The following is a 24,583-nucleotide window of genomic DNA, read 5'->3' as shown; positions in this document are numbered from 1 at the left end:
TATATTAAATAAGGAGAAAATGAGTGTAGTTTACATTGATCTGTTCAGATGCCAAATCAGGATCATGCAAATGATGGTGAATAGCTTGTCTTCAACAGCTGAGATTTAAGCTTGCAAAAATTAGAGGTGAGTACTCACAAAAGCTGCCAGTTAGCATAAACCCCTAATTTAACATTATAAATTAAAAAAAATTAAGCAAATGCACCAAGTCTTGATATTATGTTTCTTACAACAAGTACAGAAACAAATACATATATGTATGTACCCTACTAAACTTACAGTCTGAACTTGGTGCTGCCAGCATTTGTATTAGCTAAGTTAACCGAGAGACAAGTTAATATGAAAATTATGATTACAGAATTAAGTCTGATAGAATGATGTACCCTTGGTAAGTTTCCAGATGACACTTGGCAAAGTCACCTTTTGCTAATGGTCTGGTTAGGTAAGAAACAGCTAATGACTCTAGATTATACAAGACAGATGAACAGACACTGAGTTAGGTGAGGGTCTAGAAAGGAACAGCAGAACAAGTGATGGAGGAGGAGATGCCGGACCACTTCCAGCACACAGCCATCAGTAAAGGATTCTCTAGGGCGGGCTTCCTTGTATACAGTGATGAGGGATTAGCTGCTGCCAAGAATATTTCAACATACCAATGCAATGCAACAAGGCTGAACTTTTTCTTGTACAGCCATTAAATAGTTAATGCTTTAACATAATCAATACCTGTCATGTCGAAGTGCTCTCATATCTACATAGACTGTTGTTGGATCTGGTCCTGCTGTTCCCTAAGAATAAGAAAGAAGAAGCAAATTCAACAGAAGCCAGAAAATCCTGCTTTCATTCTCACAGCCACATAAATTCACAAATTCCTCTCCCTTTTTTACTGACACTTATAAAGTACTGCCCTAATCTATGAAAAATATAGAAAAACAGCCCCACTTTCTACAGTGACTGCCATAAAACTTTGATGTTTTATGGAATCAGTAAATGAATGCACAAGTGAAGTATGCATTTATACAGGTATGTCTAAGTTTTTAGAATTTCTAAATTTAAAACTTAAGTTTTAAAAATTCTATTTTGGTAAGCAGCCCCTCTAAAAACTGCATAACAAGTGCAAAGCATGTAAGCATAAACCTATGTGGGCCTAATCCCTTTCCCAAAGCTCAGCTGTTCTACTTTATAACAGTTTTGTCAACTTTGAAGAAGAAAACCATTATTTAACTAAAACATAACTCTAACCAACCTGTACCTTTTCAGGGCTTCTGCCAGGTAACAGCCTAGGCAGAGACAGAACTCTGTTGCAGTCAGAGGATAAATCTTCTGACCAACTCTGGTGAGAGGTTTCCCATTTCCCAACATGGGAACAGGGGACCTTTTTTCTCCCCCACCAGAATTTAATCTCAAGACAACTAGGAACTACTGTGAAATGCATATTTAAGCTAAAAAAACAGGCAAAGTTTCCTCCTCATAGCAGTTTCTCATTTTAGAAATACTTAAAATGAGGCCATGTGGCCATCAGCTCAAGATTTCAATGCTGGACAACAGTAATAATGTCTTTACAATGACATTCCCTTGTACTTTTGTAGCACCACTGAGGCTCAGTGACACTGATGGCCACACCAGATTAATGGTAAGATCTTTATCTTTAGGAATACACCATTCAGTAATTTTAATCATTGCTATAACCCCCTTTCCGGCTTGTTTGAGCTGTACTTAAGCTATGAGTGTTCTTTGTGAGTAAAACGGAACTTCTCTAGAAAAAAAAAAAACAAACTCGCTTCATTTGTTTCAAATGAAAACTCTCTTAAATGGCATACATTTGTTATAGAGTAATGCTGCTGAAGCAGACTGACTTGAGGACATTACAAGCACACATGCATCACTATACCTGTTCAGCCAGCTTGCCCAGCCTGTTTGGCTGACAGCGGGACCACAAACAGAAGTAACAGAGGCCATCAAAGTGTGTGAAACAGAGAAAGGGGAAAAAAGAAAATACAAACAAAGAGGCACTGGAAACATAAGATACACACAGTAAGACAGAAAACAAAACTTATACTGTTTTAGAGTGAAAAGAAAATTTCCATTTCAGATTATTTAAGAGCTTGGCACTTTTAAGGGGTTAATTGGGAAACATACAAGTCCCAGTTAATAAACAAGAAGAGCTTTAAGGCAGATCATATGTAATGCCTGTTCCCTCATCATAAATCCCTCCTCCATCTGTAAGTATCTAAAGGCTGCTTGCAGCTTCAGAAGTACCACCTCAGTAAACCAGTCCAGTAAGGTTGGAAGATGTTATATATTTATTTGCATGCTAACTTGTATCAAATAGCCATTCAGTTTGGCTATTAATCTATATTAATTTAAATTCAGTGATTTAAAGAAGTCAAATACAGGTACCCCTTTGGAAGAATGGGGGAAAGAGGTTAAAAAAAAAAACCCAAAAAAGGGCTCAAGAATGGAGGACAGAGACGAAAAAGGTATAAAATGAAGGGGAAGCTTAACTGCCCAGCAGCCCTACACTCTTCACAGTTTTCTTGGAATACTTTTCACATTGCCATTTAACATTCTGCAGAAAATCTGATTTTCCCCCCCTTTGTACAGTCTAAACAGCATATATCCAAAGCTGGCTTTTAAAATTCTTATTTAGACAGGCAATTCAGAAAGCTGTTCTTTCACACTTGGCATCTGAAATGTTTTATTCAATTAATTTAAAATCTTTCTGTATAGTCATTTTAATTTCACCTATAACCTTCCTATTTTTCAATCTATTGATTCATAAAATTGCTCTGGTTGCATTTCTTTATAACTATTTATCTAGGGGTTGTTAAAAACCTTTTCTCCTTTAATATGTGTGAAAGAAGCTATAGAAACTAAAGAAACAATTATGAATGGCAACATATTTAAGAAGCTTATAGCCCCAAACATCTTTCTCATAAGAAATCTAGAACATTAAAATATATTCTGAGAGGAAAAAAGGCTTTTCTTCATCTAGTGGGCACCAGAAAGGGGGAAAAAAAAGTAAAAAAAAAAAGTTTTGCAAAAGCACAGTAGCAATCTTCATTGCTTCATAGAATCATATTTTTTTAAGTGTAATTCATATCAATAAAATTGGAAATAAGTATTACAATTACACACATACTTAATGCATGTGCCATCTATGAAATTCCCCACATACAAAGCTATATACTGCCACATCTGAAACTTGAGCAGTTTATCTATTAACTCAAGTATCATCCAAAACGCAGGGTGCTTTGCCAATTTCTAAACCATACTGAGTACCCGATTTTCAGGTAAGTTGTGGAACACTTTTTTTTTTCCTCTCCTAACTAGAGAAGAAATATCTCATTAAGAAAAGTTAGATTTAATCTGGTTAAGTTACACATACAAGATTATCATCAACTGAATACTAAACTGTCAAAGGTGGGTCTGGACCACAGCATGTCATTATCTCCAGTCTGTGAAGTAGGGCTGTGTACTTTATGGGCATATTCTCCCCTTCAAAGTTTCCAATTTTACACCTTTAATTGAAAAAAAAGTCCAACTCTCACAGGAGCTGAGACAAATGTATCTGCATGTTGATAATACTCATTGCAGATCTTTAAAAGTAAAAAAACCTGCCAACCTTGTCAATTTTCCTCTTATTTGAGGAACTCTGTCTTCTGTTTAATTCCACGTATATATAAGCTACTTTTCAAACAAGCAAAATCTGAATCACACAAAAGCTGAAATAGCACTGCTTGAAATATTTAATAAGTTTATGATCAGGAAGCTGTGTATTTAATTTAATACTGCTCCTGCATAGTAGGAAGGAAACAAGTTTCTTAATACTGATCCTCTGTATTAGAAAGGCGAATCAATTGGTCAATTAGTACAGAAAAGTGAAACTATCATAATGCACATCTTTAAAGCTTATTTAACTTGGTGATGAAGCAAGCAAGCAATGGAGCTCTAGTTCATTAGAAAAAAATTACATACAACTGAACATGATTTCCTATAAAGTTCCCAGAGATTCTGTCCGTAAGTATAAGAAATAAGCAGTTTAATCTCACCTGCAAGCAAATTGCTACGTTGACCCTGCACCCAAATGTAGTGCTCACTGCACGAGCAGAGAGGCCCAGGTCTTTGAATAACTTAGAGAAAGACTGTGTTAATGTAATCCTTGGTCTCTCCTCTGCAACCACCATGCATGTTCGCACACAGGACAGGTTAACTCCTTTCATCTGAGAGGTTGGGTGAAGAAAACAATGACATTTTAAGTTTGAAGTCAACAATTCTAGATACAAGCCATTCTAATTTGCTGAACAGATGGACTTTAAAAACACTAGAATAACTGACATGAACTGGTTAAACAATATAGACATGGACTGCACTCAGTTTGGCTCCATCCACCCACTACAACCCTGTAAAATTGTGCCAAGAAGCTATGTGGTAGGGTTTGACGCACAAGATGCAAACTACTCATATTGTGTAGCTGCAACACAGCCACTCATCATTTTGAGCTGAAAAAACCACAAAATGTTGTTGTGTCACAGGGCTGGACTCACAAGAGACCTGCCTGCTCCCAGTGCTGCGCAGTTCAGATGCAGGCAGAGCATTTGAGACATTACTAGCTCTCATCAGCGTGAATGTGAACCTGTAGCAACTGGCTGCAGGCCAGGATTCCCCTTCAGGGAGGTCCAGGAGAACAGAGGGACAGAGTTTTTTGTCTATACTGAGAATATGCACAACATATTCTTTGCACAACAAGCTGTGAGACATTCCTAGTGGAAGCCCTGAGCAGCTTAGTTACTACAGCCGTGGGAACTTGCCTACCATTGAGACAGAGGTGCCTCTTCAAGTTTCAGTTAAAGAGATTTCCCTCAAAAATAAATGGATGTGTTAGTGTGTTATAAGCTGCTCTTAGGAAGATGAAATCCATTTTAGAACTCAATACTTTTGGTGTCAAGAGATCTGAAAGCAGGTGAGACTTGCCAGGTTTTGGGGGGCTTTTTGGTTTTTTTGGGGGGAGAAGTTTTTTGGTTTTTGGGTTTGGTGGGGCTTTGGGTTTTGGGTTTTTTTTGGTCTGGGTTTTGTTTTGTTTTGGTTTTTTTTCATCTCAGACAAGAAAAAGTTCATAGGCTTGCTAGGTGTTTGGCCCAAAATCTCAGAAATGCCCAGCAGCACAGAGGTGGCACAAGTACATAAAGTTGAAACAGACTTTTTTTTTCTCCCCACCAGAAACACGAGAGCTGAAAATTCCAGCAATCTCAACATTTCCCGAAAAGTAAGTCATAATGAAAGGCTTTCAAAGAAACACTTATGGCCCATCTTCTGCAAGCCAAAATGAAATATTTTTAGAAAGGTACAGGTATTTGTATGTCAGTACGTTGAAAAATTAAGTCCACTCACCCGCAGTATATCAGTCTGTGTTCCAAGCCCTTTGGTGCACATCTCCATCACGGAGTAGGAGCAGAACGTGACACGCACTTTATACTGACTTACAGCAGACAACCACAGAGACACATTGCTCTCCAGTTCCAGAGGAGGGACTAGAATAGATTGATGACCCGAATATACACTAGGGAGAGGAAGAAAAAGAAGCGTGAAAACTTCAAGCCAGCATAAAAAAGCCGAAAGTTACATAAAGTCAAAATGAAGCAAATACAGGAAAACTGAGAGCCTGCTGTCTATTTGAACTTCAGCTTACCTTCTCCACAGACAGCAAGTATCTCTTAGTTAGCTAAGAACTATGGGTTTGAGTTCAGTCACAAACTTTAAGGTGAGTATATTTGTCCTGCAGTAAACTGTGTTGAACTATAGGCAATACTCAATGCCTTGAATAGACAGAACTTGAGACACTAAGATGTTAACATTTGTGACATCATTCCAGTTACAGATTACAATTGGTAATTGAGCTTATTTTTGTGAGCCATTCTAGGGAAAATGCACCTTTTGCTTTGAGTGAAATGAGTCTTTAACACCTATATTGCATCATTCAAGTTTTTAGTGCAATTTTCTAGCCTTTGCCGTAGGCATGTCTGTTTTTAAACAGTGTTTATGTGAAATAAATATTTCACATAACCTGGAAACGAGTTAACAAGAGCGGACAGAAAGTAAAATTCAAAATCACACCACCTTTTAATTATTTTTTTTTAAATATTATATACTCATTTCAAGTAAATGCCATGACCATACAGTCTTAAATTACCAAATGTTTCTTAGATCAGTTACTGTCAACAAAATCAGTGACACAACCGTCTTTAAAACCAAGCTTAGATAAACCCATGCATCTTGAAAAGAATAACGGCATCTCTAATTGCTTTCAACAGGCACTTGACATGCTTGCCATTTCTCCTGACTAGAGCTGATGTGTTTTTGTCGTGGGCAATATGATGAATTTTTTTGTTTTCTTTTTAAACATTCTAAAATAGAAAAAAATCATTCTGTAATAAAACAGTCTTCCACACTAAAACAAAGCTATAACTCAGATGAAACACAGCAAGCCTTATATTAACTCTTGTATAGAAAGCATGACACATGTAGCTCCCTTCCCTAAAACTATTTTTTAAAATCCATTTGGATTTTAATTCTTCCATCACTAAGGTTTCTTCTTCCTCCACCCTGCCTCACTTTATTGATAATATAAATCATCAGATGTTACCAAAGTTAAGTTTTTGCTTTCCTTCACTATACTTCCTTTCCAGCTGCGGAAATGAGAGCGGGATAGAACATGTTAAATACAGTAAATTTAACTTCATCTGTTTACAAAATAACCTTTCATATTCAGTTTGTGCCTTTTTTTTAATGAAATATCTAAAACACTAAAATCTTTGGATTAGTTAAAGCATATGGAATGTTTTAAAAGGCAAAAAAAGAGGAAAATTTTGCAGCTTTGCAAGATGTGCTGCATTATAGTAGTTATCTGATTAAATCAATTCAGGTTTCATTCATTTTAAGAAACAGTTAATTGCCTCCTCTAGCAGTATTTCTTAGTGCATACCAATCTTGCAGTCAGCACCTTAGGGGTCTTGTAAAAAGACATGGTTTAATCTCAAAAGACTTTAAAATTATCTATTTAATCAATGTGAAATAGACAGTGAAGTCCTTTTTTTCTTGGATTTGGTATCTAATTAATTCCACTTGCAAAACGCAAGCTACTCAAGTGGCCTGAGTAGCCACTTATTTAAATTAATTTTGTTATCACAAAAGGTATTTTGTGAAATAAAATAAAAAGGTTAATTTGGGCTTCTCTAACCGTTTCATCCATGACTGTTCCCTTGGATTCTAGAGAAGGCTGGCAATACATGAGAAAGCCTACAATTCAAACGACATACCTGCACAAGCACCATAGTGCAAATCCCAAGCCACAGTAAGGGTCAAGGCAGATGGCAATCTGACGTGAAGGGTACAGCTCACACTGTAGCTTTATAGAGCGACATAAGGCACTTGTAGCTGCATGTGACATCTGTAAGAGGAAAACAGGTGCTCTCAGGGACTTTTTAAAAAAACAAAGGGTATCACGTGTAATAACTGATAGAAATGTTTATTGTAGAAGATGTGGCAACATGTAGCGGTTTGGGATTTTTTAAGCACCTTTAAAACAGGAAAAGGATATGAGCCCAAAATTTCACAGGTACTTTTCATGCTAGTGGCAAATAACATATGTCATGACATCAAATGATGTCTGACATCTCTATGATAAATTGCAAAAGAAAACATTCATGAACTTTATGACAAACACTCTCCATTTAGTCCCCTCAGTGATTCCTCACATTGAGCCAGTAAGACTGAATGCTTCTAAAAAGTGCATCAAGAAATTTTGATGTCATGCAAATTTAAAAATAAGCTTTACATTTTTCTATTTCTTCTCTGGCAGGAGGAATGACTGTGGAATATGCCTATATATAAGGAAACAAAGTATAATAAATCTCTCTTGTTATTCTACCTTTACTCCTGCTAATATACCAGTGGTAGACACGCTGAAGTCCAAGTATGCCAACATATCTGGAGATGTAGGTCTGAAAATACTAGCCAGCTTCTTTTTAGGAGTATCATCTATTTAAAATACATAAAAAGAGAAGAGTACCATATTATTATTTTGGAAAAAGAACACAGGTCAAAAATGTATCTTTACACCATTAACACCAGATGCTTTCTATAGTTTCTGGACAGCTGTTTTGATGCAATGCAAGATACATCCATTCACTTAGGCAGTTATAGTTATAACAAAATAAATAAATCAGTCTTCAAACTATTTACATTTTGGCTAGTGGGCAAACTTTCTGTACCTGTATCCAAAATAGTGGGCCATGTTTTAATATCTACAGCTGTTGCAGCTTCCTTGGACTTCAGCAGTTTCATTATCGCTTGTGTGGTCAGTATACATGCAGACTTGCTGACCTATAAAAGACACAGCATTAAAAACATTTATAAAACTAGTGAATGAATGCTCAAGTGATTTCATATCCATCCAGATGAGATAACCAGTAAGCTGAATAGATGAAGAAAAACATTGGAAACAAAGCAAAATAAATTACAACAATAGAAAGAACATTTTAAACGAATTTCTGAAAAAGTATTTATTGGCTCAGCCACAGCCTTATTTTTTTTCCTAGCTTACTTTACATTGACTGTGGCAAAGCAATTTATTAGGCTGCATCAACCACCCTAGACCCACCAAAAGCATTAGGAATGTCTTATACATACCTCTACAATCATTTTGACGGTAGGCAGAGTGGTAGCAAGATTCTGTGGATGAGGTGGGCGAACGGTGATAGGTATACAGCCAGCATATAAGCAGCCATAGAAAGTTGCTATCAAGTCTACTCCTGTAAAGGGTATTTGTGAAATTAAAGCCATTTTTATCAGAACAAAAGGCCAAACTTTCACCAAAATCAAAATACACACTGATTTATTTCATTAGGATGTAACAATTTGTCACAAAGGCCTCTTCAAATCAACAGGCTGTTCTTGGCCGTACCCTATTCTATAAGGCTAAAATATTTTGCATTTGAGAGTTAGCAAAAATTATTCAGACCCTACAAACTTTAAATTTGTAGGGATAAACTTTCATGGAGAGGTAGTATAAAATAAGAAAAATAACAAAACAAGGTATTGTAGGTTATGAAGATGACAACTCAGATTCTTTTAAAAAGCATACATTTGGTTTTCACAATTATCACTCTGACATATGCAGTCATCCTACTTTTATGAGCCAATCCTTTTCTCCTGAGGTACACTTGTAAATACACACTAGTAATGCAAGTCGGTGGTCCAGATTTCACTTCTAGAAACAGCCATTCAGGAAAGAAAGCGTGTTCATACACTGACATCCCTCATCTAGCTTTCAGTGGATACATATGCAGTTTTATTCCATTCTCTTGAGGCTGAAAAACGAGAATCTTTCATGTGCTTTAAATCAAACTACTCTTGCATAACTGCCCAGACATCTGGAGCAGTTAGATGAAATGTTTGGTAAATGTAGTTTGCCACTTGGAGAAGTGACATAATAATAAAACAACAAAAAGGAAGTATCTTCCTTGAAATACTAAGTCACTGCCATACACCACTATATTAAATAGATGTTTAAATGCTCTGTCTTGGCAAGAGTTGTTTCTTTTCTTGTGGTGTCTGACTTTGATTTTTGCTGTCTGTACTGCCTTACCTGGAGGATACACCAGGGCCACATGGTCACCAACATTCAGTCGTCCTTTCTCCATCAGTGCGACTGCCACTCTCTCTGCTCTCTTGTGCAACTGTATGCATGATGCAGTGCTAGCTACAGTGCCCTGCACAAGACAGAAGCAACATCAGAAAACTTTGTGGAGAGCAGTTTAAAACAGAATGAAGTACATGCTGCAGATGTGATATTTCATTGTCCTTATTCTAACAATACAGCAAACACTTTTAATGACTCTGTCTCGGTGTTTCAGAAACCATGCTGCTGGTACCATGAACTTTTCGAATGCTGGAGAATTTAATATGTATTATTTTGAACATCAGACAGTGAAGCAGCTTCTAAATGTATTTGGTATCACAAAAAGAATACCTTCCAAATATTTGAAATTTCACAGTCCAAGGGAGAAAACACAGTAGTAGTAGTAGTAGTAGTAGTAGTAGTAGTGTAGTAACACAATTGTTTTAGCAGCAAGTGAAGCACTGCAACAGGTTTATCCTACCATGCACAACCAAACCTCTGCATGCTTTTGCAATCAGCAGTCTTAAAAGTGCAAAGGGAACTCTGCTGATATCTTTGGTATAGATATTCTTTTAAAGGGTCATACAGGCAACCTGAGCTGTGGTTGGTATGCACTGTCACTTCTGCTTCATTGCATCTACTGTCCACCTTGTAGAAAGTGTATTTCCCACAACTATGCATCTGGAAAGTCTTCACATGGAAGCAGCTGTACCTTTGGATTTCTTAGGCAGTCACAAAGTCATGGGGATTCCAAAAGGCTTAGTCCAGTTTTTGATATGAAGATAGAAAACATCCCTTTGCTATCCAGCCTAGGAAGTGATGCCTTAGCCTTAAGCCTGTGAGGTTGGGATGTATCCGTTTTTCCAAGACTACAATCTGATTCAAGAAAAACTGTTCAGACAACCACCTCAGAGGAAAACAAACAGTCAGAGACTGAATGAAGGCTCCTGCTATACAGATAAGGATTATCACAGCGAATGTCTGCCACACAAGTATTCAGTTTCAAGTCCAGATAAGCTGCCACATGTAATCCTCAGCCCAAGTGCACAGCTGTCTGATCCCAGGCCTAGTTTGATGCAGGACAGCACTGGCACTCTGCTCACTTTTACTAAGGAAACTGTTGTTAAAGCCTGGGAGCTAAAGTCATGCAAAATAAGAACAGTAAATACAGTGTATTGTTGATATTAGAACAGTAGCAGCTAAAGGACTTGGGAGAAAAGTATTGACAAGAAAAAGTGTAAAACAAAAGGGTTTCTCACGGAGAGCTGCGAACACACTAATATTTAGCATTGTAGCTTATTAGTCCCAGCTATTTAAGGCATGTGTTCACCAACAGATAGTTTCTTTGTGCCTAAGTTTTGTGTTTCCTTTTTGCAGGGTCTCCTTGTGAAGGGTAAAAGTTGCCTGAACAAAAAGTGAGCTTCTTCATACTAGAAAACTTCCCTCAAAAGCCTCTTCACTCTGAGAGAATAAACCAATTCTTTTAACAGTAACCATACTGAAGCAGTTTCTTCTGCTAAAGCACAGTCTCATGAGAAAAGTCAGAACTTTGAACCATGTTCTAAACCATTTTGCCTGTCTGAATGAGAGGCCCAAAGGTAAATTCATCACTTCCCAAGGACTGCTGCTGGACCTTCTGAAAGCAAGTTCCCTATCTCACATGTCTGCGGTCCAGTACAAGGTAGGCCAAATTTTTCACTGGGCTGTTACTGTCACTGGAAGGGTAGCTACAGGCTCAAACTCAGATTGACCAACTTTGCCTCCTGGAAAGAAAAGAGGGGAATAAAACATGCCAGAAGAGCAGTAGAAGAATCTAAAATATTTGAGTTTTCTGAAATATGCACAGCAGTAGCGTTCCTCAAGCCCAGGGAGGCTGAAATACTGAGGAACATACAAAAGTGCACGTTTCTTCACACCCCTTTATGAAGTGTTGGATGCACAGGGTACGTGAATGCTCCAAAACTTGCAGAGCAGAGTGACTATAAGAAAAAATGATGTATTTACTGAGAAACATGACTGTTGCCTTGCCATATGCCGTCAGGGCTCAGACAGCCCTTGAATAAAATAACTATATAGAGCCTATAAGTACATAGAGCCTGTACTCCAAAACTGAAGCATTTACTTGTTCATATTTGAGTGACTGTAAGTGCCATCCTTTTTAGGGGCAGAGCCTAGCTGAGGACAAGGCATCAGCATCTCCTGAAGGGTGTGCAGTGCTCCTGGAAAATATGATCCCAAAGCTGTCCCAAGGGTTCTCTACTTAGGCTTTAGATCTTCCGATTAAAAAAAATCCACCAGCTCTGACTTCCAGTTACGCTTGTGCTCAGGGAGGAAGCCAGAACTGTGGCTTCCATTAATATGACAAAAGTTGTGTTCCAGCAGGAAATGCAATTACTGCAATGTTTTAAGCTAGGCAGAACACATACTGAAATTCCAGCTGTGGAATAAAATACGTGGAACTAAATTCCAGATGTGGAAAAATTATGCTGCTTGCTAACTAGCAATTTTTTTCTGCTTCAAAATCATGACAACCCACATCATTAATATAACCTGAAGCATTTTAGGAAAAGACTTCTAGCTGGAATTTTCTTAGAATCCAAACAATCTTTTACTGATCTCAATCTCCAAGTATGACCTAAAGTGCATCTCACCTTGGAATTCAACAAAAGGAAGAGGGGATGATCTGGAGTTGTCTGAGCTCGCCACTGAAGAACATCTGCTAAATACAGGAACTGAAACAGGAAAAAAAGGAGACATTCAGATTCACTCAAAATGCACCATGCTTAGTTTCAGCAGAATACCATAACTGGTCTTCTCTCATTTTGAATACGCCAATTCAAATACTTAATAACACCAGGACATTAGTGCTACCTTTCTTGCCTGGTCGTTATCCTCCAACTGGGTAACATCTCTCCCTGAGGCTTGTGCAATTCTCTTTCCAGCAACAAGGTTTCCTACTATCATTGAAGCAGGACCAACATCTGCATGTTGAAAACAGTGCAAAATGAGGAAGAATAATGTAAGGAACGTGTAATAATCTACAATTCAGCCTACAGATTACTATAAATGCCATATGTAACATAGATCTGTAAAGATGAAAAGCTAAAACCAAGGATCATATTGCATAGAAAAAGAGAGAAGAGGATAGTATGGTATACTAAAAATCAGTCCATTATCAGTATGGTACATTAAAAATCAGTCTACGACTGATTCAGCAAATTGAGGTCTGTCTGTACTTCAGTTTTATTACATGAGTTACTGGCTTTTGCAAGATGGCCAGTACAGGAACAATTTATAACGTAGCTACAGAAGCATGAAATGAGTACATGCTGTGTGTCCTTGCATTTATCTGGGATTCAAGGTAGACCATAATGCCCTCACTGAGCTCCAGGCTGCTCTGACAACACCACTAGCTTGGCCAAGTTAGGCAGCTTAAAGCCATCCAACATGCACAGCCCTGAGCTTTCATGTTGCCTCCAGATCATACTCCATGCATATCCTCAGAGACAGACACGCAGAACTAAGGAATATGCCCTGGTTTACTCACCTGGTTGCTTCTGTCGAGGCTTAGGGAGGTTAGTAACGCAAGTATGCGGACACATCAAGACATTACAAGGGTGCAGAGCACCCTCTAAAAAGCGCTGCTTGGTTTCTGAAATATGAATTCCTCCAAGTGGAGCCTTTGGCAAAGTGTTGGCTGGCACCAAGGCAAGACAGTAGATGCCCACTTGGTGAATGCTATCAATTGCCTGGATAGAAAGAAAAAAAAAAAAAACCCAAACATTCCATGTTATGAACTGGAATATAGCTACAGCACAAATTTGAATTCAAGTCATTTAATAACATTAAAATTTTTACTTGCACCATAATTTGCAAATAAAGGGTCCAATTCTGCACTCACTGAACTCATAGAAGTTGTGCCATGACTTCAATGGGAGCAGGAGCAGACCCAGGACTTTGCTTGTGCACTCTATCAAGGGGATGCCACCTGCACATCAGGGATTAGGAAAGTCTCTTAAAAGTGGGCAAAAAGTGCAGAGATTTTAAAAAGCCAAAAGTATACCACAATATACCAAATTTAGCACATATGGCACAATCACAAAAGCGCAATAGAACATAAAACCACAAAAATAGGGAGGGAAACATCTTGCTGCCTGAAACTTAAGTGTCTATTTTAGCTATGACACTTCTAAAAAGAGGAATAAAAATATTTTCTCCCATGAAAAACAGCTTTTGTATTACCAGATATTCCCTCCAAAAAGATTACAAAGCTGAAATTAGACAGAAACCATTATTACACAACTGCCTTACTCTTAAGAAGCATCTTCCCTTAAGTTGTTCTCTCTAGCCTTCCCTTCAGTTGTCCCTTCACCAGAGTCTTCTTCCATAATCGCTCTCTCACTTTGTACTTTCTTAGAACTGATCGATTAATCCTGAAATCCTCAAATGCAAATCTACCATAATTCCCCTTCCTCCTGGCCCCCCACAAAAACACGATAACGTAATCAAGGGGGGGGGGGGGGGGGGGGGGGGGAAAGCATGCTTTTGGAGATCTAGAATAAGGATGTTAGTGACATAAAAAGATTTCAGGGTTTTCATACTTGGCACTAAGTATACTCTTTAAACATTTTCAGACTTAACTCTCCCAGCCAGTATGAAATCAGCAGAGATATGCAGAATTAAAACAAACAAACCCCATCATCCTTAGGACTTTAAGAATCCTAGTAGTATGAAGTTAAAAAACATTCCAAAAGAAAGTCTTACTTTTTACAAAATTCTGTTAACTATCAACCCTGAAATACATTCAGAAGTCAGCTTATTACAGCTCTCTGTAGTTACACTGATAGGTTTTTCTTATTGAAAAAAAGATAATCTAAGATTCTCATTTCATACATCAGCCTTTTTCACCTGGAAAGAGAGAAAGGACAGACTGACTACCTGTAGAACCCTGCTCATCCACTGAAAACTATCCTCCTCTGATGCATCAGGGCGCTGCTCTGCCACAAGCACTATTCGATCATCATGCAAAACGGTCACAGAAAACACTGCTATCCTAAAACGCAAAGGACAGAAGAATGATAGGATGCAACATATGATGAACATAGTATGGTCTATTATAATGTGGAAATGACTGCAACCTGTAATGGTAGTGTTTCAACACACACAAGCATTATTCATGCCAGATCATCACAAAATCACAGACAAATTTAGAACAAATGTAGGTTCATTATTGTAATTTATTTCTGTTGGGGGTCAAGTGAATTTGCAGTCACCAATGTAGCATGAGTTTAACACAGGCAGGTTCTGGTATGTGCAGGGGCAAACCTTGCCTATGTAACTCCATCATGCACGCTAAACTTGTTGCATCTAGATACAATGTCCCTTCTGGAAGACGACAACTATGCCAAATTACTGACCAGCATGTCTATCAAAGCTTGCACTGAAAAATACTTACTCCCATTTGTGAATTAAATTGGTTCTAGGCTTGCATCTTCTAGGATAAAATATTAATAAAGCCTCAACAAGGTATGTGCCATTATTTTTCTGATATCTGAATTGCACAAATGATGCAAAAATGAGGAAAGCTCAACTTTCATAGAATGGTTTGGGTTGGAAGGGACCTTTAAAGGGTCATCTAGTCCAACCTTCCCTGCAATGAGCAGGGACGTCTTCAACTAGATCAGGTTGCTCAGAGCCCCGTCCAACCTGACCTTGAATGTTTCCTGGTATGGGGCATCGGCCACCTCTCTGGGCAACCTGTTCCAGTGTTTCACCACCCACATCGTAAAAAATTTCTTCCTTATATCTAGTCTGAATCTACCCTCTTTTAGTTTAAAATCATTACACCTTGTCCTATCGCAACAGGCCCTACTAAAAAGTCTGTCCTCATCTTTCTTATAAGCCCCCCTTAAGTACTGAAAGGCTGCAATAAGGTCTCCTCACAGCCTTCTCTTCTCCAAGCTGAACAATCCCAGCTCTCTCAGCCTCTCTCCATAGGAGAGGTGTTTCATCCCTCTGATCATTTTTGTGGCTCTCCTCTGGACCCATTCCAACAGTTCCATGTCCTTCCTCTACTGAGGACTCCAGAGCTGGATGCAGTACTCCAGGTGGGGTCTCACCAGAGAGGAGTAGAGGGGCAAAATCACCTCCCTCGACCTGCTGGCCACGCTTCTTTTGATGCAGCCCAGGATAAAGCTGGCTTTCTGGGCTGCGAGTGCACATTGCCCACTCGTGTCCAGCTTTTCATCCACCAGTATCCCCAAGTCCTTCTCTGCAGGGCTGCTCTCAATCCCTTCATCCCCCAGCCTGTATTGACACTGGGGGTTGCCCTGACCCAGGTGCAGGACCTTGCACTTGGCCTTGTTGAACCTCACAAGGTTCACATGGGCCAAATATCTCGAGCTGGTCCAGGTCCCTCTGAAAGGCAGTCTGTCCCTCAGGCACGTCAACCACACCACTCAGCTTCGTGTCATCTGCAAATTTGCTGAGGGTGCACTTGATTCCACTGTCTGTATCATTGATGAAGATATTAAACAGTACTGGTCCCAATATGGACCCCTGAGGGACACCACTCATCACTGATCTCCATCTGGACATTAAGCCATTGACCACTTACTGCTATAAAGTTGGTGATACAACACAAACTATCTTTGAAGGTCCTTCAGCAGCCTCAACACTCCTAGTGTGTTCTTTAGAACATGCTGCAAAGTTCTTCCCTAGGCCACTCTGCATGAAAGGCTCAGGTGGACAAAGGGGAGTTGTGTTTTACATTTGGCATGCAAGCTTCATTTGACTGTCTTAAGAGAAGTTTTGAAAGAAGTTTTAAACAGACACTTGAAGATCTACACTATGTGAAGTAATTTTAAATCTATTATGCATGAAGCAGGGTGTCAATAATTGTCTTCCAAGTTAGCAGGGACAGCCAAGTTCTTATCTGGCATATCACAACCTAATGCCACCTTTTCTACAAAATACATATGTAAAAATTCACATGCAAAGCTCCTGTGTACACTATACTACCTGTTGATCGTTTGCAAGTGAAAAAATGAGCAAAGTCCAATCAGCAGTAGTGAAGTTTTTAATATACTCACCTTCCCCGATAGACAAACTTCATGGGTTCAACTGCCAATGCGGTGGCTACCACATCATCCGCATTGTGCCTGCGGCCACTAACCGTCATTAGGCCATCCAATTTTCCTACCACAAACACCAAATAATCCTGAAAAGAAGACAGGATTAGAAATAGAGGTGAAAAACCTCCAGACTCCCAGTGATACATGCCTGACTAAAGCCAACAATATTGAGGTCACTGCCCTGACACAGAACTCTGCTGAATTTGGGGGCATCACTTAGAGTTGGGAGTCAGGACAAAGCAGGGCCCCAGATGGCTCATTCACACTTACAGGACCCACAAAGCCAAGCAATCCTGTTCTTGTAAAGGGTTGGTCTGAAACAGGCACACCGGCTGCCGTCACTGGAATGGCCTGAAAGAACACATAAGTATTCAGACACTCTTACTTTCTTACTGATAAGAAAATGAAGTTAAAATGCTTTCTGCCTCGTTTCATTGCAGCTCTACTGCCAGTTGAAAAATTACCTGATGACAACAGTTACAATCATGTCAAGTATGAACAACAGCTTTTTGAATAATGAAGAACATGCCAATTCTTAACTCTGTGGTAGCCTTCCATCTTTTTCTCAGCTACTTAGCCTTCATAACAAGAGTTCACACCACCTTTTTAATCAGGTTTTATAGTATGCACTCGTATAGCACTTAATCAGAAAGTCTTTCTGTTGCTACTATTAACATACCTGGCAAGATACGTACCTAGGCATATCACTTCAATTGCGACAAACACTATGCTATCAGAACTTTGAGGAAGTTAAGTTTGCTGCAATTATGGGACTGCCTATGACGGAGAACCAGAGCAAAAGCATTAAGCTCATCAGCAAGTTCCCCTGCTCAGGTGGTTTCCTTGCCTCCCCCCGCCAACTCTTCCATTACATCAGGTTTCTCACTGGCTCTCTCACTAGCTAAGGACAGTGCTGAAAGCTAAGCTGTTTGAAGTGCTGAGGCTCGGCAAGCTGACAGAAAGAGCTTTTTTTTGACAGAGAAGACTATGGTCAGGATTTCTTTCATCTCTCTGGTAGAACTCCATGCTTCAGCAGTCTTCAAACTGATGCCCAGTGTAACACTACTGTGTGTGCGACTCCCAAAGGACTTCCACATATCTGAACAAATGCATTTTGATTGTATGAAGAAGCTCACAAATATCAGACTAACTTCTAACGCTATGTCCCAAGCTGTGTACCAATAAACTTGAAATGTCTTCAGGTAACTGCTGTGTTAATGCAGAACTAAGACAAATTTAAATGCTAACATAGGCACAACACTGGATAGTGGACCATAGAGGGAGCTGACTGACTGCTGACGGTACTTTATTTCTGGTTATAAGAGACAGAATTTCGAGTTCTGCTAGAGAATGAAGCAGAGTGTATTTGGCCAGGGCTTTTTCTAATAAAATAAAAAAGGAAGTTTAAGGAACAAATAAGTTTATTTGCAAGAAGAAATACTAGAAATGTAACAATGAAACTTTACATTACAAAGAGAAATACAAACCTCAAACACATTCTTGGTGATTCCAAGGAGGCCGAAATATGCCAACCCAGTTGCACCTGAATTCACACATATCTCTCCAACCTCATCGGCTTTACACAGATAAGGAGTCCCATCCACCTTCACAACACACACATTTGCTAAAGGGAGAGGAAGAACACAGAATCACAGCACTGTTACGCTTCAGCAGCTGACACAAGTTGCTTTGTCACTGACAGGCAGATAAAGATTTTAATATCTATTATCTATGAGCTACAGCAAAAACACAGTATGCAAGAGAGCTCTATCTATCTTTTTGACAGCCTGTGTAATGTGTTCTCCAAGATTAAAGACACAAGTTCGCAAATGCATTTTTTTTTCCTACAGGGCTTCACAGCTTACACGTCAGCTGCAACTGAATCCAAAACCATAGCAATTGTTTTTCAACGTGAAGGCAGATGGTTTGATCAAGTACAAGCATATATGAGAATAAAGATGAAAAATAAGAACATACCAGTTACAGACATACCATTCCTTTTATTTATTGCACACTTTGGTATTCATAGTATCATCCCTTAAGTTATGTGAGAAACACATTAGAAATGGAGAGAAAACTAAGCTATTTTATTCTCTCACTGTCAGGTCAATGATTTTTCTGTGTTATGCACCATCTTCTTTTAAAGCAGGCCAGTCTGCCAACTATTATTTGGAGACCACAGCCAACTCATCTCACAGAGCTGTCCCTTACTGAACTTACTCCTGTGACTACATATTATCTCTTCCCTACCCTCAGTTTGATGACCTCCTTCAACTCATTAAAAGGATTGCATTTCATAAATGCCCTACAGCTACTATCTTACCAATTTTCTTCTGAAATCTCAGAAGGCTTCCTACACTGAAATTTTCTTACTTTGAATCAAGGACACTTGTAAACCAAATATTAGACTGAGCTTTGCTCTGGCCACTGGTTGTATTTTACTTCTGAAGCCACTGTTTTCTCAGAGGTTTCTCTGGCTAAGTAGAACCCTGGCTTAAGCAGTCTGGATTTGTCCTTTCGTAGTGCGAAAGCGAAAGGAAAAATTATACAGAGGGAAAAGGCATGATGGAACAAAGAAGTTTAGCTTAGCACTTAACTCAAGATTAACAAAGAAATCAAAACGGCTACCTAGGTCAACACAAAATAAACAGAGCCTTTGAAAAATAACACAGACTATGCCATAAATTAAATGTTCTGCCCTTTTCCATTGCATCTGCTTCCAATTCAGATTATCAGAGTCCTTTGTGGTCATGCACACTATATTAAAGAAAACAACCATGAGACCCCTGAGGTATCAGAAATTTATTTAGTTAGTTTATTTCTATCGGGATCTTTTGAATGTTTTGGCCATGGAACATATGTCAGATGGGAAGCCCAGATAAGGCTTACAACCACCATTATGAAGGACTGTATTACTCTTTTCTAACTTAGGCAATCTTAAGTGATACACAGATAGCCTTTCCTTTTACCACTGTACAACCAGAATGAAGAGAAATCATAAATGGAAAGTAGTACATTTCCTTTCATACTGATAAAGCCAGCTCTACTGCAAGGAGGGACCAAGAACTCTGCTGGTAAAGCAGGTTCATAGGTACATTTTCTAATCTCAGAGAAGTCTTCAATTCTCAACAACTTAGGTCTGAACAGGAAAGACAATAATTCACCCTACCAACAGATCAACCTCTAAATTACCTTGGTTTCATAAAAATTATCTAGCAGAACAACTAGCATTTATTAATAAAATGTTTGGAACTATGATAACTTTTGGTGACCAAATAAGGAGACCCCACTCAAATTCTGGCACAGGTCCAAGTTCAAACTAGAACAACAGTTTCAATTGCTGAAAATTATATGTACGAACTAGAAGGTTGGAACTGAATTATACAGTATGAACTATCAGTCATGCAGAAAACACATTTTGCAATTTAGGAGGAGAAACTGGAAAAGAGGCCATTTAAAACTTAATGGTAAATTGAAACAGAATAAATAGTTTATTACCACAGGAAATAACCTGAGTTAATCTCAGAACTCTGTATGTAACACTTAAGCAATGATGCAGAGAGAACTGTTAATAACTGGAGAAAGCGCAACAATTTGTAGGCATACACAAATGCTACAGTCCTCAACTCATTCACAAACATGGAAAAACCAACAGATTAGCCTGCAGGACCCAAGTGATGCTCCATCCATGAAGCCTAAGGACAATCCTATCACCCTGATCAAGTAAAAAAAAAAAAAATACTTACCAGTAACCAATGTATGAAACAGGTAGTCTACACGTACATGCTAACAGCAGGCATAGTTCTGCCCTGCCATGTGATACTGCAAGGTTTTCCTTTTGCAGTATCTGTAGAACCTGTACTCTTGCTTCTCCTTCTTTTCCTGGTTCGTGTGTGACATACAAGAGAGTGCATCTACCACCATTTCAGTCTCTCTCAACAGCATTGCATCTGAAAAAGAATTAGAGAGAAGGGAAAAGCAGATGGGACAGGAATGTACATGTGGACTACACATCACGAAGAATACTGATTACTGGTTAAGAAAGCTTTCTTTCTTCAAATGAGTCCACATGTACATTCTTATAGATGGTGACTCTCAGCAGTTAGCCCTGCCATGAGATTTCTGGCAGAGGATGAGAATTCTACTGTGCAAACAAATGACTGCACTGATGCCCTACCAAAGACTGGGTTCAGCTTTGGATGTTTCAAGACCAGCACAGCATGAATGCAAGAAGAATGTCAGAGGCCTGCACAGCAGAAGGTGCCTGATGAGTGTTAAAAAGTGCTCTCTTGTTCCACTTCCACAGTTTCATAGTGGATCTGTATGCAACTGATATCTATTTGGATTGTTACTGTATGCCAACAGTGGAACTCCAGGATCTTCTTGTAGCAAGCAAGTCTTACTGGAAGGCCTGGGTCTATGAGAATAAAAACAAGAGGGCCCTCCTTGCACTACAGTCTTCAGTTATAACTTCTGTTCTAGAAGCATGACGGCTTAGGAAAAACACTAAAAGTCTAGGATAAAATGCCTCTGCCACCATTGTGGAAGGTATTTGCAGCGTTTCCAGAGAAACCTAATCTTTGAAGAAAATAGCACACAGGGATGTCCAATGCAAGGGCCTGAATCCCCTGTTCTTCTGGGAAGGGCAATAGGCATAAAGCAAGCCAACTTCCTAGATAAGGATGAACAAGAATCTAGACTCTAAAGGTGGTGGTCACACAAGTATCCAAAGCACAACATTTAAATTGGAAGAAAGTGTCTCATCAATGTACACATTGCCACAGATCTCCAAGAGAAGTTCTGCAGTGGCAGGCTATTGTACCATCATGTGATAGACTGAAGTCAAGTGGAACACACAGAACTGATTACTATGATAAATTCTAAGGACTGAGTGGGAGTGAGGTACTGCTACGTTACATTCACAATCTAAGGAAAAAGACTGAAAGATTCACAAAATTTTTCTGTAACAACTCCTTTCACAAATCAGGCACTGAGATAAAGGAACCAGATTCCTCTGCAGTGAAGATGCATTGTGATAACTACCAGAACCTGGGAAAATGTTTGCTGAGAAATGGACAGAGGAAACAATAACATCCAAGACATCCATAGACTGGAGATAAAGTAAGCATCCTGCCATTTGAGAAATTTGAACCATTCTTCTTGAACTTCTGGGAAAGGTACTGAATACAGTCACAATCCAGAATTTGAAACTGTATATGCATAAGTTCATCTTGCAGAAGCCTAAGATCTGGCATCAACCCACAGTTTTCTGCTTGAGTATAAGAAAGTAGCTGCTGCAGCACTCTTTGTATGAACCACACTTTGTATAATTAGAAGCTAAAGGGATATAGAACTTCTGGATTAGAGAGGGTTACTCTCCTGTTGAAGAACGAACGGGAGAAGGATCCCTGTAAAAGAATGGAAATGCTTAGTTGGGAAGTAGCAGGGAGGCAAACTTAACTGAATAGCCTGAGCACCCATACCAAGGTCCAAGCATAATTTATAATAAGCTTCAAGATGACAGATGACACAGCAATCTTATCCCAATTGATGTAAAAGATGGAGGCACAAAACAGGCAGAAGAAGAGAGGTTTGGTACTCTCCCTACCATCTTTACTAGTCCAGTTTGAAAAAATGAACTGAAGATTGTTATGAGCCAAATACTGCTTCTTAGCAATGTCAGTCCCAGACAGAAACCATGCAAAATAGCCCAAGGTGGTCAACAGGTGAGGCAAAACATCATCCCTTCAGGAGCTGCAGAGAAGATTCCAGGGGAATGAATACTAGGTTCTCTCTTAAGAATTCCCATGCTGTCTTTGATGGCAAGATTTCTTCGTGGATGCTTGCACTTCCCTGGTGGCTCTTGTGATTGGCATTCATGGTAGATAATGAAAATGAACAGCCAAGGCAACTGAAGAGAATGTGGCATCAAGAGCAGCCTATGGGTTAAACAGCAGTGACATAAGACATGATCCTGGTGCTGAGGGGTCTGTTGAATAATATCGCCTAAGCAGGTGGGCTCAGTGTCTCAGAACAAAGAGCAAGATCTGAAGAAAAGGAGGGCGAAAGTGGACACTTTATCCATGACCTTTTAACCAGCTGGTTCCTGAATAAAATAGGCCAGGGATCCTCAAGGGTAATGAGATCAAAACCATTTGGCTTGACTGAACAACCCTCAGGATGACTACTAGTTCTTGGCTAGGAGACTACTTTCACAGCTTGTTTAACCAAATGAAGTTCAGGAATGTGAACGCCTATGTCATAAGATATTTGAAAGACTAGGGCATGTAGTGACTTCCAAGACCTTAAATGTATTCAGTGGGGATCAGAAGATGGAACAAACCCTTCAGGGATGGCATCTGACTCAAATTAGGCCTTTGGTGAAAGCACAGCCACCTAAGGAAAGGAAAAAAATACAAAACCAAAACCAGATAAAGAGCAAGACTCATCAGTCAGCAGAGTAATTTAAGAGGGCAACTAACAGGAAAGGAAATGGTGGTATGTTCTCTCCTGTATGCCAAACACCAAGTGAGAATGGACAGAGCACATCCTCCATGAACACTATATAGAAAAAAGCATAAATCTTACAAGGTAAGGCACAAGTATATCCACTGTTAGAATGTACATGCAGACTCATTTGAAAATAAGTCATTAATTTCTTTTCATGTGGCACACATCTATAAATGACTGCTAGCCTTTTTACTTTCTTCTTACTCTGGAAGCTTTTAACAATTTGTTTGTTTGTTTTGTTTAAGAGACAGTCACAAGGGAAAAAATCATTGGATTATCCTCTAGAAAGAACTCTATCATGCATGTTCTGACTTAAGGAATGTACGAGAAATTTCTGCTAGAATGTAGCTTCAGACCTGGATTTTTTATCATTTGGTCAAACTGAAGCTAATCTGCCCCAGATACTGATAGCTCAATGCTGATCAGAGTTTTAAAAGAGTTAATTCATTAAAGTTGCCCAACTTTTGCTTAACCGACAAGTACTTTTGCCACTTACTACTGTATTTTAAAATAGCAACAGCAATAGCAATCAATTACAAGTCATATCACTTTGAGGCACTAAATGGATACACACTTAACTGTTCTCCCCTCACACAATCAGACAAGTCACTTGACATTTTTTACTAACGTAGAAAGTCATGGTAGTGTTGTCAATTGTCTTTCAATGGCATCCTAAACCAGAACGCTCCATAAGATTTGCCAGACAATGAACTAGATAGCAGTAGTAGTCCATGCCATCTGTATTCTAGCTGAATTGAAAAAATAACCATTCTGTTGAGACACGGAAGCCAGTCACAGCTGACCATTTTCTGGGTCTTTGCAGACAAGTTTGACAACCTGAATTTGAACATTCAGATGAAGCAATTCAGAAGACATTAAGTCAGATTAGGTCACCATACTCTTCCCCCCCCCCCCCCCCCCCGCCCCCCGCACTGATGTTTTCACATTGAGGACATACAACAATGCATAGTCATTATCCTTGATGGCTGTATTCACATTGGCCTGTCTTTGCAACCTTACTTCCTAGAATGTTAAGTTGAAGCAGAAGTCATTTTGCTATAAATTACCTGGCCCATGTATCTTGACTTAGATCCATGATGCCACGGTATGCTCATAAGGATCATAAGCAGAAAAGAGATAAAATGGTGATATAATGGTAACAGCCAGAGCAAAGAGGACACAAGAATTTTTCATAGACCCACCCAGACACCACCTGCCTGAGGGTGTCTGGCACAGTGAACTCTAATAGGATCTGCAGAAT

At 39.2% G+C, this 24,583-nt stretch overlaps 1 protein-coding gene across 1 annotated transcript in view; it reads right to left on the bottom strand.

Moving 5' to 3' along the window:
* Positions 1-24,583, bottom strand: part of DIP2A (disco interacting protein 2 homolog A) — a 146,562-nt gene that overhangs the window by 5,975 nt on the left and 116,004 nt on the right. The window contains exons 19-33 of the mRNA XM_075711195.1: positions 18,300-18,436; positions 17,083-17,163; positions 16,771-16,898; positions 14,618-14,732; positions 13,227-13,428; positions 12,551-12,660; positions 12,331-12,411; positions 9,647-9,770; positions 8,689-8,810; positions 8,271-8,382; positions 7,928-8,037; positions 7,317-7,447; positions 5,392-5,560; positions 4,053-4,223; positions 727-788 (exon numbers count right to left, since the gene is read on the bottom strand). Of these exons, the coding sequence (XP_075567310.1) occupies positions 727-788; positions 4,053-4,223; positions 5,392-5,560; positions 7,317-7,447; positions 7,928-8,037; positions 8,271-8,382; positions 8,689-8,810; positions 9,647-9,770; positions 12,331-12,411; positions 12,551-12,660; positions 13,227-13,428; positions 14,618-14,732; positions 16,771-16,898; positions 17,083-17,163; positions 18,300-18,436 (1,855 nt within the window). The remainder of the gene's footprint in view (positions 1-726; positions 789-4,052; positions 4,224-5,391; positions 5,561-7,316; positions 7,448-7,927; positions 8,038-8,270; positions 8,383-8,688; positions 8,811-9,646; positions 9,771-12,330; positions 12,412-12,550; positions 12,661-13,226; positions 13,429-14,617; positions 14,733-16,770; positions 16,899-17,082; positions 17,164-18,299; positions 18,437-24,583) is intronic.

Source organism: Pelecanus crispus, chromosome 5 (assembly GCF_030463565.1).
Source record: "Pelecanus crispus isolate bPelCri1 chromosome 5, bPelCri1.pri, whole genome shotgun sequence".
Taxonomy (NCBI): domain Eukaryota; kingdom Metazoa; phylum Chordata; class Aves; order Pelecaniformes; family Pelecanidae; genus Pelecanus; species Pelecanus crispus.
Note: the sequence above shows the minus strand (reverse complement) of the source record. Positions and strands in the feature narration are given on the sequence as shown.